The sequence below is a fragment of the Somniosus microcephalus genome, chromosome 1, assembly GCF_052327205.1.
Source record: "Somniosus microcephalus isolate GS21.2 chromosome 1, FLI_Smic_1.0, whole genome shotgun sequence".
Taxonomy (NCBI): domain Eukaryota; kingdom Metazoa; phylum Chordata; class Chondrichthyes; order Squaliformes; family Somniosidae; genus Somniosus; species Somniosus microcephalus.
This window is the reverse complement of record NC_140987.1, coordinates 425,323,637-425,336,282: the sequence shown is the minus strand read 5'-3', so window position 1 is coordinate 425,336,282 and position 12,646 is coordinate 425,323,637. Positions and strand designations below refer to the sequence as shown.

Below are 12,646 nucleotides of genomic sequence, written 5' to 3'. Positions count from 1 at the left end.
AGTCATGGCAGGAGAGCTCGGCCTCGTGGCATGCTCCTCCTGTGCTATGTGGGAACTCAGGAACACTTCCTGTGTCCCTGACAACCATGTGTGCGGGAAGTGTATCCAGCTGCAGCTACTGGCAGACCGCATTGCGGCACTGGAGCTGCGATTGGATTCATACTGGACCATTCGCGATGCTGAGGAATTCGTGGATAACACGTTTGAGCAGTTGGTCACACCGCAGGCAAAGGTTGGACAGGCAGAAAGGGAAGGGGTGACCAACAGACAGAGTAGTAGGCGCAGGCAGGTAGTGCAGGGGTCCCCTGTGGACATCCCCCTCTCAAACAGATATACCGCTTCGGATACTGATGGGGGGGGATGGCTTATCAGAGGAAGGCAGCAGCAGCCAACTTCCTGGCACCGGGGGTGGCTCTGCTGCACAGGACGGGAGGAAAAAGAGCGGGAGATCTATAGTAATAGGGGATTCTATTGTAAGGGGAATAGATAGGCGTTTCTGCGGCCGCAAACGAGACTCCATGATGGTGTGTTGCCTCCCTGGTGCAAGGGTCAAGGATGTCTCAGAGCGGCTGCAGAACATTTTGGAAGGGGAGGGTGAACAGCCAGTTGTCGTGGTGCATATAGGCACCAACGATATAGGTAAAAAACGGGCTGAGGTCCTAAAAGCGGAATATAGGGAGTTAGGAGGTAAATTTAAAAATAGGACCTCAAAGGTAGTAATCTCAGGATTGCTACCAGTACCACGTGCTAGTCAGAGTAGAAATAGAAGGATATTTCAGCTGAACACGTGGCTAGAGGAATGGTGCGGGGGGGAGGGATTCAAGTTCCTGGGACATTGGAACCGGTTCTGGGGGAGGTGGGACCAGTTCAAACCGGATGGTTTGCACCTGGGCAGGGTTGGAACCGATATCCTAGGGGGAGTGTTTGCTAGTGCTCTGGCGGAGGGTTTAAACTAAAATGGCAGGGGGTTGGGAACCTGAGCAGGGAGACAGAGGAAAGGGAAACAAGGATAAAAGCAAAAGATAGGAAGGAGAAAAACAAAAGTGGAAGTCAGAGAAATCAACGGTTTAAATCAAACATGGCCACAGTAAATAATAATTCTAATAGGTCTAAGAGCGTTAAAAAAACAAGCCTGAAGGCTTTTGTGTCTTAATGCGAGGAGCATTCGTAATAAGGTGGATGAATTGGCTGCACAAATAGAGGTAAACGAATATGATTTGGTTGGGATTACGGAAACGTGGCTCAAGGATGGCCAAGGCTGGGAACTCAACATCCAGGGGTATTCGATATTCAGGAAAGATAGGCAAAAAGGAAAGGGAGGTGGGGTAGCATTACTGGTTAAAGAAGGGATTAACACAATTGTAAGGAAGGATAATAGCTCTGATGATATGGAATCTGTATGGGTAGAATTGAGAAATACTAAAGGGCAGAAAATGTTAGTGGGAGTGGTATATAGACCTCCAAACAGTAATGCGGAGGTTGGGGATGGCATTAAAAGGGAAATTAAAGAAGCGTGCAATAAGGGCACAGCAGTCATCATGGGTGACTTTAATCTACATATAGATTGGGCTAACCAAATTAGTTACAATACTGTAGAGGAGGAATTCCTGGAGTGTTTACGGGATGGTTTCCTGGACCAATATGTCGAGGAACCAACCAGAGATCAGGCCATCTTAGACTGGGTATTATGTAATGAGAAAGGATTAATTAGCAATCTTGTTGTACGAGGCCCGTGGGTCGGAGCGATCATAATATGATCGAATTCTTCATTAAGATGGAGAATGAAGTAGTTGACTCTGAGACTAGGGTCCTAAATTTAAATAAAGGAAACTATGATGGTCTGAGGCGCGAGTTGGGTTGGATTGATTGGGGAATGTCACTGAAAGGGTTGACGGTGGATAGGCAATGGCAAACATTCAAAGACCGAATGGATGAACTACAGAATTTGTTCATCCCAGTTTGACATAAAAATAAAACAAAAAAGGTGACTCAACCGTGGCTGACAAGGGAAATTAGGGATAGCATAAGATCCAAGGAGAGGACATATAAATTGGCCAGAAAAAGCAATAATCCTGAGGATTGGGAGCAGTTTAGGATTCAACAAAGGAGGACAAAGGGATGAATTAAGAAGGGGAAAATAGAATATGAGAGTAAGCTTGCAGGGAACATAAAAACTGACTGTAAAAGCTTTTATAGATATGTGAAGAGAAAAAGATTGGTGAAGTCAAGCGTAGGTCCCTTGCAGTCAGAATCAGGGGAATTTATAATGGGGAACAAAGAAATGGCAGACCAACTAAATACATATTTTGGTTCTGTCTTCACAAAGGAGGACACAAATAACCTCCCAGAGATGCCGGGGAACATAGGGTCGGATGAAAGGGTGGAACTGAAAGAAATCAGTATTTGTAGGGAAATGGTGTTAGGAAAATTGATGGGACTGAAGGCCGATAAATCCCCAGGGCCTGATAATCTACATCCTAGGGTACTTAAGGAAGTGGCCCTAGAAATAGTAGATGCATTGCTGGTCATCTTCCAGAACTCGATAGACTCTGGAACAGTACCCATGGATTGGAGGGTAGCTAATGTTACCCCACTATTCAAAAAAGGTGGTAGAGAAAAAGCGGGGAATTATAGACCGGTAAGCCTGACATCGGTAGTGGGGAAAATGCTAGAGTCCATTATAAAAGATGTAATAGCAGAGCACTTGGAAAGCAGTGACAGGATAGGACAAAGTCAACATGGATTTACAAAAGGTAAATCGTGCTTGACTACTACTGGAATTTTTTGAGGATGTAACTGTTCAAATAGATAAGGGAGAACCAGTGGATGTGGTGTATTTGGACTTTCAGAAGGCTTTCGATAAGGTCCCGCATAAGAGATTAGCGTGCAAAATTAAGGCACATGGGATTGGGGGCAAGGTATTGACTTGGATAGAGAACTGGTTGGCGGATAGAAAGCAAAGAGTTGGAATAAACGGGTCTTTTTCCCAAGTGGCAGGCAGTGACTAGTGGGGTACCGCAAGGACCGGTCCTAGGACCCCAGCTGTTCACAATATATATTAATGATCTGGACGAGGGAATTGGATGTAATGTCTCCAAATTTGCAGACGACACAAAGCTGGGTGGGAGGGTATGCTGTGAGGAGGATGTCGTGAAACTCCAGTACGAATTGGACAGGTTGGGTGATTGGGCAGAAACATGGCAAATGCACTATAATGTGGATAAATGTGAGGTTATCCACTTTGGTGGCAAAAACAGGAAGGTAGATTATTATTTGAATGGCAATAGATTGGGAGAAGGGGAAGTGCAAAGAGACCTGGGTGTTCTTGTGCACCAGTCGCTGAAGGTAAGCATGCAGGTGCAGCAGGCGGTTAAGAAGGCAAATGGTATGTTGGCCTTTGTAGCAAGAGGGTTCGAGTACAGGAACAAGGATGTCTTGCTGCAGTTGTACAGGGCCTTGATGAGACCGCACCTTGAGTATTGTGTGCAGTTTTGGTTGCCTTATGTGAGGAAGGACGTTCTTGCCATGGAAGGAGTGCAGCGAAGATTCACCAGGCTGATACCTGGGATGGCAGGGATGACTTATGAGGAGAGATTGTGTCGATTGGGCTTATACTCACTGGAGTTTAGAAGATTGAGAGGGGATCTCATCGAAACCTATAAAATTCTGTCAGGCCTGGACAGACTAGATGCAGGAAGGATGTTTCCGATGGCCGGGGAGTCCAGAACTAGGGGTCATAGTCTAAGGATAAGGGGTAGGCCATTTAGGACTGAAATGAGGAGGAATTTCTTCACCCAGAGAGTGGTGAACCTGTGGAATTCTCTACCACAGAAGGCAGTAGAGGCCAGTTCATTAAATATATTGAAGAAGGAGTTGGATATATTTCTTAAGGCTAAAGGGATCAAGGGATATGGGGAGAAGGCAGGAACAGAGTACTGAATTTGGATGATCAGCCATGATCTCATTGAATGGCGGAGCAGGCTCGTGGGGCCGAATGGCCTACTCCTGCTCCTATCTTCTATGTTTCTATGTTTAGTAGAGAAAGGCCCGAGGAATCCCACCCATTACGCTGTCTCAACAGAACTCTTGCCAGCTGAGCCTGGCGTAGGTTCCTTTCAGGGCCTTACTGTGGCCCCAGAAAGTGCTACAGGCATAGGTAACTGACCCCAGAATGGATTGATTAACTTTCCAAGATTGGCTATTTGATTCCTGAGGAGCATTTAAAACATTTTGGAGATCTCTCACTTTGTCTCTCCCTAAGCCTTCAATTTTCCTTTGATGCTTCCTTACAGATATGGGCTTCTTGCTTCAAATAGGATAATGAGGCTGGCCCCACATTGGGACCGAGCCTACAGCGTTCAGCGAGGGTGGATTGGAGTTCTTTTCCGCATTTCCGCCGTCAGAGTCAGACTCCTAGGGGGAAAAATTCAGTTGTTTGCGCCTCCTGTTAGCGCCTTCAGAGGGCGCCAATTGGGGCGCAAAGCAACTAGAGGCCGGGCGCGGCAATGTTTGTGCCGCTCGCGACATTAACTAGACATTTTGCGGCGGTGCTAAACACTACCACCACGATCTCCTGCGCCAGCAGATTGTGACGTTAGTCGAGTGCGCAACGCCCCGTTAGCGCCCCGGACCGGATATTCTGTGGCGCCCCCTGCCTTACCGCCTGCCACTAGCAATGACAGGTTGAGGGGAGCGTTATGCTGTCAGAAAAGGACTAGGGGAGTGCTATTTAAAGGCGACCGCTTCCTGCCTTTTTTTGTCGGTGACATTTTTGCACCGCGCAGTCTGAGAGAGAGACTTCTGGAGAGATTCAACACTGTGTGAAGGAGTTTTGAGTACTGAGCAGCACTTTGCAGGTTTATTTTGATTTGCCCTTCCTTGCTTCGCCAGCACTCTGAGGTAGCGCCTCACTCCTCGGCGTTTGCGCCTTAAGACAGATGTGAAGCGCCTGATTTAGCGCCCCAGTCACCTCCAGGGGCGATAAAAGCCAAGTTTGCTGTCCGAGGCGATAATTAGCGCCAGGCGCTGAACTTTGCGCACGGCCGATAATGGCACCCCAAATGGGGTGATACCGGTTTCCCCCCCCCCCCCGGAATTCCGATAAATCCTTCAGTGCAAGTTGTTTCACTCAGTAATATTTTTGGCCTGGTCGTAAGGTCTGTCTGTTTGAAAGCCATCTTTCAACTCCTATTAGAGGGGTGATTTTCTCAATGGGGAGCTTTTAGAGGCGGGACTCCCACTTGTCGGGTTTCAGTCCCACCTCCATCAACTTCTGGCCAACCCACGCTATTTTCCCTTGATTGACCTTGTTAAGCATGCCCGGCAGGCTCAGCAGGCCATTTAAGGGAAAGCTGGTTGCAGAGAACGTCAGTGTATGACATTTCATCTGTCAAAATGTCATCGTTTGACAGCTCTGTGAAGCTGTCAAACAGTGACATTCTCTGTAGTTTGATGAGGTCTTGAATTTAAGACCTCATCAACCTTCTTTCTTTCACTGAAATGAGATGGTTGTTGCATCTGAGAATGCAACATCTGTCATTTGCAACACAGAGGTCCAAGACACTGCATACACACCGATAGGTAAGTACACTTTTACTAACACTTTGCACTTACCTCAGATACTCACACTCTTGCACCTATCACTTACCTTCACAGCGCATTTTTGCACCCCCCCCCGGACCCCCGCAGACCCAGTACTCACCTCGCTGACCTGGCAGGTTTGGAAGCCTTTGGGAAGCCTGCACTTGTGTGGGCAAAAAGGGGATATTCCTGTTTTCTGCCTGTTAGCTACCTGTTAACAGGCAGTTAATAGGCTTTACTCCCTTCCCGCCTCCAAGGAGGCGGGACCCGGTGCGGGACGGCTACCCGCCTCCAAGGAAGATGGCATGAAGGCGGGTTGGGCACCCGTCCCCAAATTCTGCCATTTTCCCGGCAGTCCCGCCTCTCCAGGGCTGGCAAAATTGCCCCCCCCTAGTTTGCATTTGCAGTTCCAGTCTAGCAGTTAAGATATGCCAGACATTAGTTCATATGAAAAAAAGGTAGGACTCAACAGGAAGTCTGGAAAAACAATAGAATGTGGCTTCTTACTTAAATCCCGCTGACAGTGAGCAGGTTGACGTGAATTTGTTTCCCACTCTCGGGTGAGTTGCAATATGGAAGTGCTCTCAGACTCCTCACTTTATGTTTATTTTGGTGTCCAATCTCACCCGTGCTAAAGGCATAGCAGGGGTCGAGAGCAAAAGGTGAACTGTCGAATTAACCCAAATAAGATAATGAGCCTGGCCCCACATGATGTGCCTAACCCAAGATTGTGGAATTATCAACTTTCTTTCTTTAATAAATTTTTAACGAGGTAGCTGCTGGAGTAAAATGAAGTTAATAAGTTTTGGATATTGGAATATAATCTCTTTTCCCCCCCCCCCCCCCCTCCCTGCATATAAAATGTACTGATTTATTGGACAGTTAGTACCCTGGGGGAAATCTAGCTCATTTCAGCACAATATTGACTCAAAGGGGCAGGATGCTTTAATGTGGCATTGTTGACAGTAGACTTGCTAATGTTTAACCGTCTTCCACAAAATAATTGAATGTCAGTCCTTTAACAGAATCGCATCGAACAAAAAGAAAATACTCTTGAGCAGTTGCAAACTTTTACAAAATAAATGGGAACTTTTAGTGCAAGAAACCGAAAGAATTATCAGAATAGCTCAGGGTGAAGTTGAAAGAGATCTGTAGGTATTAGTAGACTACAATTACTGTAGAACCACAATCATCAAAGCAATAGGATGGTAAACTAAAATAGAAATAGCCAGAAATACACAGCAGATCCGCCAGCAAGCCGGTTGACATTTCGGGTATAACTAGTCATCAGAATTTGTCGGGTTGCACCTAAACATTAACTTGTCGTTTTTCTTTACAGAAACTGACCGACGGTTGTGTGATATTTTCTGTTTTTATTTCAGAATTCAGCATTTACAGTTTTTTCCTTTTTTTTATGCGAAGCTATACATATAGATCAGTAAAGAACATGTCCGTGGAGTTCATGTTCAAACTGTACAGTGTTCTGGTCAGACCACACTTTGAGTACTATGTCCAGTTCAGTAACTGAGGCACAGGGGGCACTTTCAAGTCCTGGAGGTGATGCAGAGAAGAGGCGCATGGATATTACAGTCTAGGTGCAGAGTCACAAGGAAAGACTGGAGAAATGAGAGATTTTAAGCCTCAAAAGGAGGTACTAAGAGAGAACATCTTGGAGTATAGAATATAAAAATAGGGAGGTATTGCTTCAGTTGTACAAGGTATTGGTGAGACCGCACCTGGAATACTGCGTACAGTTTTGGTGTCCATACTTAAGAAAGGACATACTTGCTCTCGAGTCAGTACAAAGAAGGTTCACTCGGTTAATCCCGGGGATGAGGGGATGGACATATGAGGAGAGGTTTGAGTAGATTGGGACTCTACTCATTGGAGTTCAGAAGAATGAGAGGCGATCTTATTGAAACATATAAGATTGTGAAGGGGTTGGATCGGGTGGATGCGGGGAAGATGTTCCCGATGATGGGTGAAACTAGAACTAGGGGGCATAGTCTTAGAATAAGTGGCTGCTCTTTCAAAACTGAGATGAGGAGGAACTACTTCACTCAGAGGGTGGTAGGTCCATGGAATATGCTGCCCCAAAAAGCTGTAGAAGCTACATCATTACATAAATTTAAAACAGAAATAGACAGTTTCCTAGAAGTAAAGGGAATTAAGGGTTACGGGGAGCGGGCAGGAATTTGGACATGAGTCTAGGTTCGGATCGGTCATGGCCCTGTGGGTAGCGGAGCGGGCCCAGGGGCCGTGTAGCCTGATCCTGCTCCTATTTCATGTCTCTAATTCTGTTAGATTCAGGAGATGGTTCTGTGATAGTGGATTGGCGGTTAGGATCAGATCAGCCATGATCTTATTGAATGGCGGAGCAGGCTCGAGGGGCCGATTGGCCTACTCCTGCTCCTATTTCTTATGTTCTTAAAGGTATAGAAAAAGTAAATCTGAAGCACCACATAAAGTTAAACTGTAGTTAATCTGGAGGAGCTCGTGCTGCAGTTAATATTGCATCTATTGTTGAATACTACTTCTTGGTATTCAACATGATGGCTGTGGAAACTAAGATTCCTAAGCATATCGTTCCAGTTGGTGAATATCTTCCCAATTAATGTCAGGAAATAAGGTTACTTGCAATGAAACCACTAGAGAAAAGGACATTATCGCAAGTAGATCCAGTGTGAGGCAAATAACTGCCAATACCATTAGCTCCATCTGTAGAAGATAACCCGAGGTGGAGATTCAGAAAGAATACTTTGCGGTTGTAATGCATTCATTTCCATTGTCCATATCCCCAAATTTTAGCTTCCTGAGCTGACACTACATCATATTTGATGTAACTTTAGGTTCTGAGTTCTAATGTCAGCTGGAGATGAGGGGCCTGGAAATGGAATACTACTTAGCTGATACAGGGAGAAGCAAGGTAGGGCAAATCTTGGACACAATTGGATGTGTTGGCCTACGCAAAATCTAAATTAAAAGATGGTCCAAGAGGCTCAAACATAATAACATTGTTAAATGACGACTGGTTTAATTCAGTCTGTACATTATTTACAATGGGTAATATGTACTCATTCCTGGGTTAGGCAGTGCTATACAGTTGTGTTACTCTACTCCAAGGTTATGGGACTTTTGGCCTGTGTCATGTGTTTCAAAAATTGCCTGTGTTGTATATGTAAACTTTGATAGGTCTGAGGTGGACAATTGATGAGGATGGACAAGCAGCTTTCAGATGTGGATGTTCTGTTGTAATGCAGTTCAGTTGATGCCATAAGTGGCTGTCGGGGTGTCATCACCTTCATCTGTATTCAACCCCGGTGAAAGAATATCCCGAGACAAGAGCTTCCCAACAACATTCCTTAATTTATTTTCTCTCTCCCTGCCGCTAGCCAATAAGAAGAAAGAAAAAGAACGTCCGGAGATCTCTCTTCCTTCAGATTTTGAGCACACGATTCATGTGGGATTCGATGCAGTTACAGGAGAATTCACAGTGAGTAAGCTCTTGTATGAAACACTACTGGTCTTACACTGGCAGTTGATAATTGATAGACTATCTTAGCCTGATGTATAACGATTTCAAACACTGAAAATAATTGGGCATTTTTTTTCAACTTGAAGTTCTGGACATATCGATACCAGTGGGTGTCCCACAGCAGCTAGGTGCATTGACCTGCTACTCAGGGAATGTTAGGACACACATTCTCCCCCTCAATTCTGAAGTGATTTCCAAATTTCAACTCAGTTGTTGAGACAGGCAACAATTGCGTTGCTTTTTATTGGGGAGAGCGATCCATTTTGCCACCTGTGGTAAACCACTGTTTGTATACTGTTTGCATTCCATTGTGTACATGCCTGGACATGCCTCGGCTGACTCCTCCCACAAGTCCTAGTATAAAGGTGACTGCTCCCCAGCCCTTTGTATTTCTGGACCGGTCGACCACTCGAGGCAGACCTCCATTCTTTTGTTAATAAAAGCCTTTAGTTACTCTTCTAACTCTCAGTCTTTTATGAGTAATTGATAGCGCATCAATTTTATTAACAAAATTTTTATAATGGAAAAGATCCTCACACCAGCATGCCTGGACTTAGGTCATCGGGAGGCGGACTCATCCACCAAGTTTACTCACTGGCTTAAGTGTTTCGAAAAATTCCTGACCGCCTCCGAAGCAATCAAATCGGAAGAGGACAAACTGGATGTCCTGACCTCCAAAGTGAACCACCGAGTGTACTCGGTCATCCAAGACGCGACCTCGTACGCGGATGCTATCAAGCTCCTCAAGGACCAGTACACGCGCCCAGTGAACGAAGTGTACGCCAGGCACCTTCTGGGGAGTCGTAAGCAACAACCTGGGGAATCGACCGTGGAATATCTTCAGGCACTGTCCGTGCTTGGCCGGGCCTGTGGGTGTAAGGATGTAAAGGCCGCTGTGTACACAGAGGAACTTATCCGGGACGCTTTTGTAGCGGGCCACAGATCCAATTACACCCGACAGCGACTGTTGGAGCAGAGTGACCTCAACCTCAACAAGGCCTCTGAACTCGCACTATCATTGGATGCAGCCTACCAGGGCATGGATGCCTACTCCTCTGCACCGTGGACGCCGCGGGGAACGACAGCCTGGGACACGGTAGGACCGCCTCATAGCGCCGTGCCACCCCAGCCACACCCCAGCAACGGCCCAACTACCGCAGCAGTGTCCCAAGGCCAGACAGCAGTGCCCCAAGGCCAGAAATGCTACTTCTGTGGCCAGGCAAAACACCCCAGAGCGCGCTGCCCGGCGAAAAACGCGATCTGCTCGGGCTGCGGGAAGAAGGGACACTACGCTAGCGTCTGCAGGGCCAAAGCCACCCCGAACCCCAGCAGCGCCGCGTGTGGGCCATGCGGGCCGCCATCTTGGGCCTCCTCGGCCATGTGCGAATCACCGGTACAGCAGCCATTTTGGACGCCTCCAGCCACATGGGGATCATGGACGCCGCCATCTTGGACGACAGCCGGGACGCAGCAGGCCCCCGACACCGCCTCATCTGATACCCGCAGCGACACACCGACCCCTACGCTGGCATCCGTTACACTGGACCAAGCGAGACCGCACCAACTGGCCAGTTCCACAATGGACATTAAGGTAAATGGTCACGATACAATCTGCCTTTTTGACTCTGGGAGCATGGAGAGCTTCATCCACCCTGACACGGTGCGGCGTTGCTCTCTCCCAGTCCTGCCTGCGCACCAGCGGATTTCTATGGCCTCCGAGTCCCAGTCAGCGGACATTGGCGGCTACTGCGTGGTGACACTCATAGTAGACAGGACTGTGTACGATAATTTTAAACTTCTGGTCCTGCCCGACCTCTGCGCTGCCGTTCTACTGGGGTTAGATTTTCAGTGCCACCTTAAAAGTGTTACGATGGCGTACGGTGGACCCCTCCCCCCACTCACAGTCCGCAGCCAGCAGCTTCCAAATTGCCCGCCGCGCACCAGGTGCAACCTCTCCACACTCCGAGTCACCCCCCACTGTTTGCTAACCTCACCCCCGACTGTAAGCCCATTGCCACAAAGAGCAGGCGATACAGCGCCGGGGACAGGGTTTTCATTAAAACCGAAGTGGAGCGGCTCCTGAAGGAAGGGATTATTGAGGGCAGCACCAGCCCCTGGCGAGCCCAGGTTGTGGTTGTTAAGACCGGCGAGAAGCAGCGCCTGGTCATCGACTACAGCCAGACAATAAATCGCTACACCCTACTGGACGCTTACCCACTCCCCCGCATAGCTGATATGGTCAATCAGATCGCGCAGTACCGCGTCTTCTCGACCATTGACCTGAAATCAGCGTACCACCAACTCCCTATCTGCCCTGAGGACCGCCAGTATACTGCCTTTGAGGCAAACGGCCGCCTCTATCACTTCCTTAGGGTTCCCTTTGGCGTCACCAACGGGGTCTCCGTCTTCCAAAGGGAGATGGACCGGATGGTAGATCAAAATGCGTTGCAGGCCACTTTCCCATACCTGGACAATGTGACCATCTGCGGCCGTGACTTGCAGGACCATGACGCAAACCTCGAAAAATTCCTCCGCACCGCCCAACTCCTGAACCTGACATATAACAAGGAGAAGTGCATATTCCGCACAAACCGCCTCGCCATCCTTGGCTGTGTTGTGGAACACGGAGTCATCGGCCCCGACCCCGACCGGATGCGTCCCCTTATGGAACTCCCACTGCCTCAAGGCCCTGAAGAGGTGCCTAGGGTTTTTCTCCTATTACGCCCAGTGGGTCCCCTACTATGCGGACAAGGCCCGTCCGCTGATCAAGTCCACCTCTTTTCCCTTGACGGCAGAGGCCCGCTTAGCCTTCCACCGTATCAAGGAGGACATCGCCAAAGCCACCATGCACGCAGTGGACGAATCCATCCCCTTCCAGGTGGAAAGCGACGCGTCCGACTTTGCCCTGGCCGCTACCCTCAATCAGGCGGGGAGACCCGTGGCCTTCTTTTCACGAACCCTCCAGGGCCCGGAGACCAGACACTCCGCTGTTGAGAAGGAGGCCCAGGCTATTGTGGAGGCTGTGCGTCATTGGAGGCACTACCTGGCCGGAAAACGATTTACCCTGCTCACTGACCAGCGTTCAGTCGCTTTCATGTTTAACAACAAGCAGAGGGGCAAAATCAAAAATGACAAGATCTTGAGGTGGAGAATCGAACTTTCCACCTACAATTACGAGATCTTGTACCGGCCCGGGAAGCTCAACGAACCCCCGGATGCTCTATCGCGTGGCACCTGCGCCAGCGCGCAGATCGATAGACTGCGGGCCCTCCACAATGACCTCTGCCACCCGGGGGTCACCAGGTTCTTCCACTTCGTCAAGGCCCGCAACCTACCTTACTCCATTGAGGAGGTCAGGACCATGACCAGGAACTGCCAAGTCTGCGCTGAGTGCAAACCGCACTTTTTTAAACCAGACAGGGCTCACCTGATAAAAGCCACTCGCCCCTTCGAGCGCCTGAGCGTCGATTTTAAAGGGCCTCTCCCCTCCTCCGACCGCAACGTGTACTTCCTCAATATTATTGATGAGTA

General features: G+C 48.3%; 1 protein-coding gene across 7 annotated transcripts in view; it reads left to right on the top strand.

Annotated features, from left to right (window-relative positions):
• Positions 1 to 12,646, top strand: part of LOC147125257 (serine/threonine-protein kinase PAK 3) — a 249,801-nt gene that overhangs the window by 138,311 nt on the left and 98,844 nt on the right. For all 7 annotated transcript variants that reach the window (XM_085999975.1, XM_085999972.1, XM_085999946.1 and 4 more), the window contains one exon: positions 8,973 to 9,073. In XM_085999975.1, coding sequence (XP_085856101.1) covers positions 8,973 to 9,073 — 101 coding nt within the window. The remainder of the gene's footprint in view (positions 1 to 8,972; positions 9,074 to 12,646) is intronic.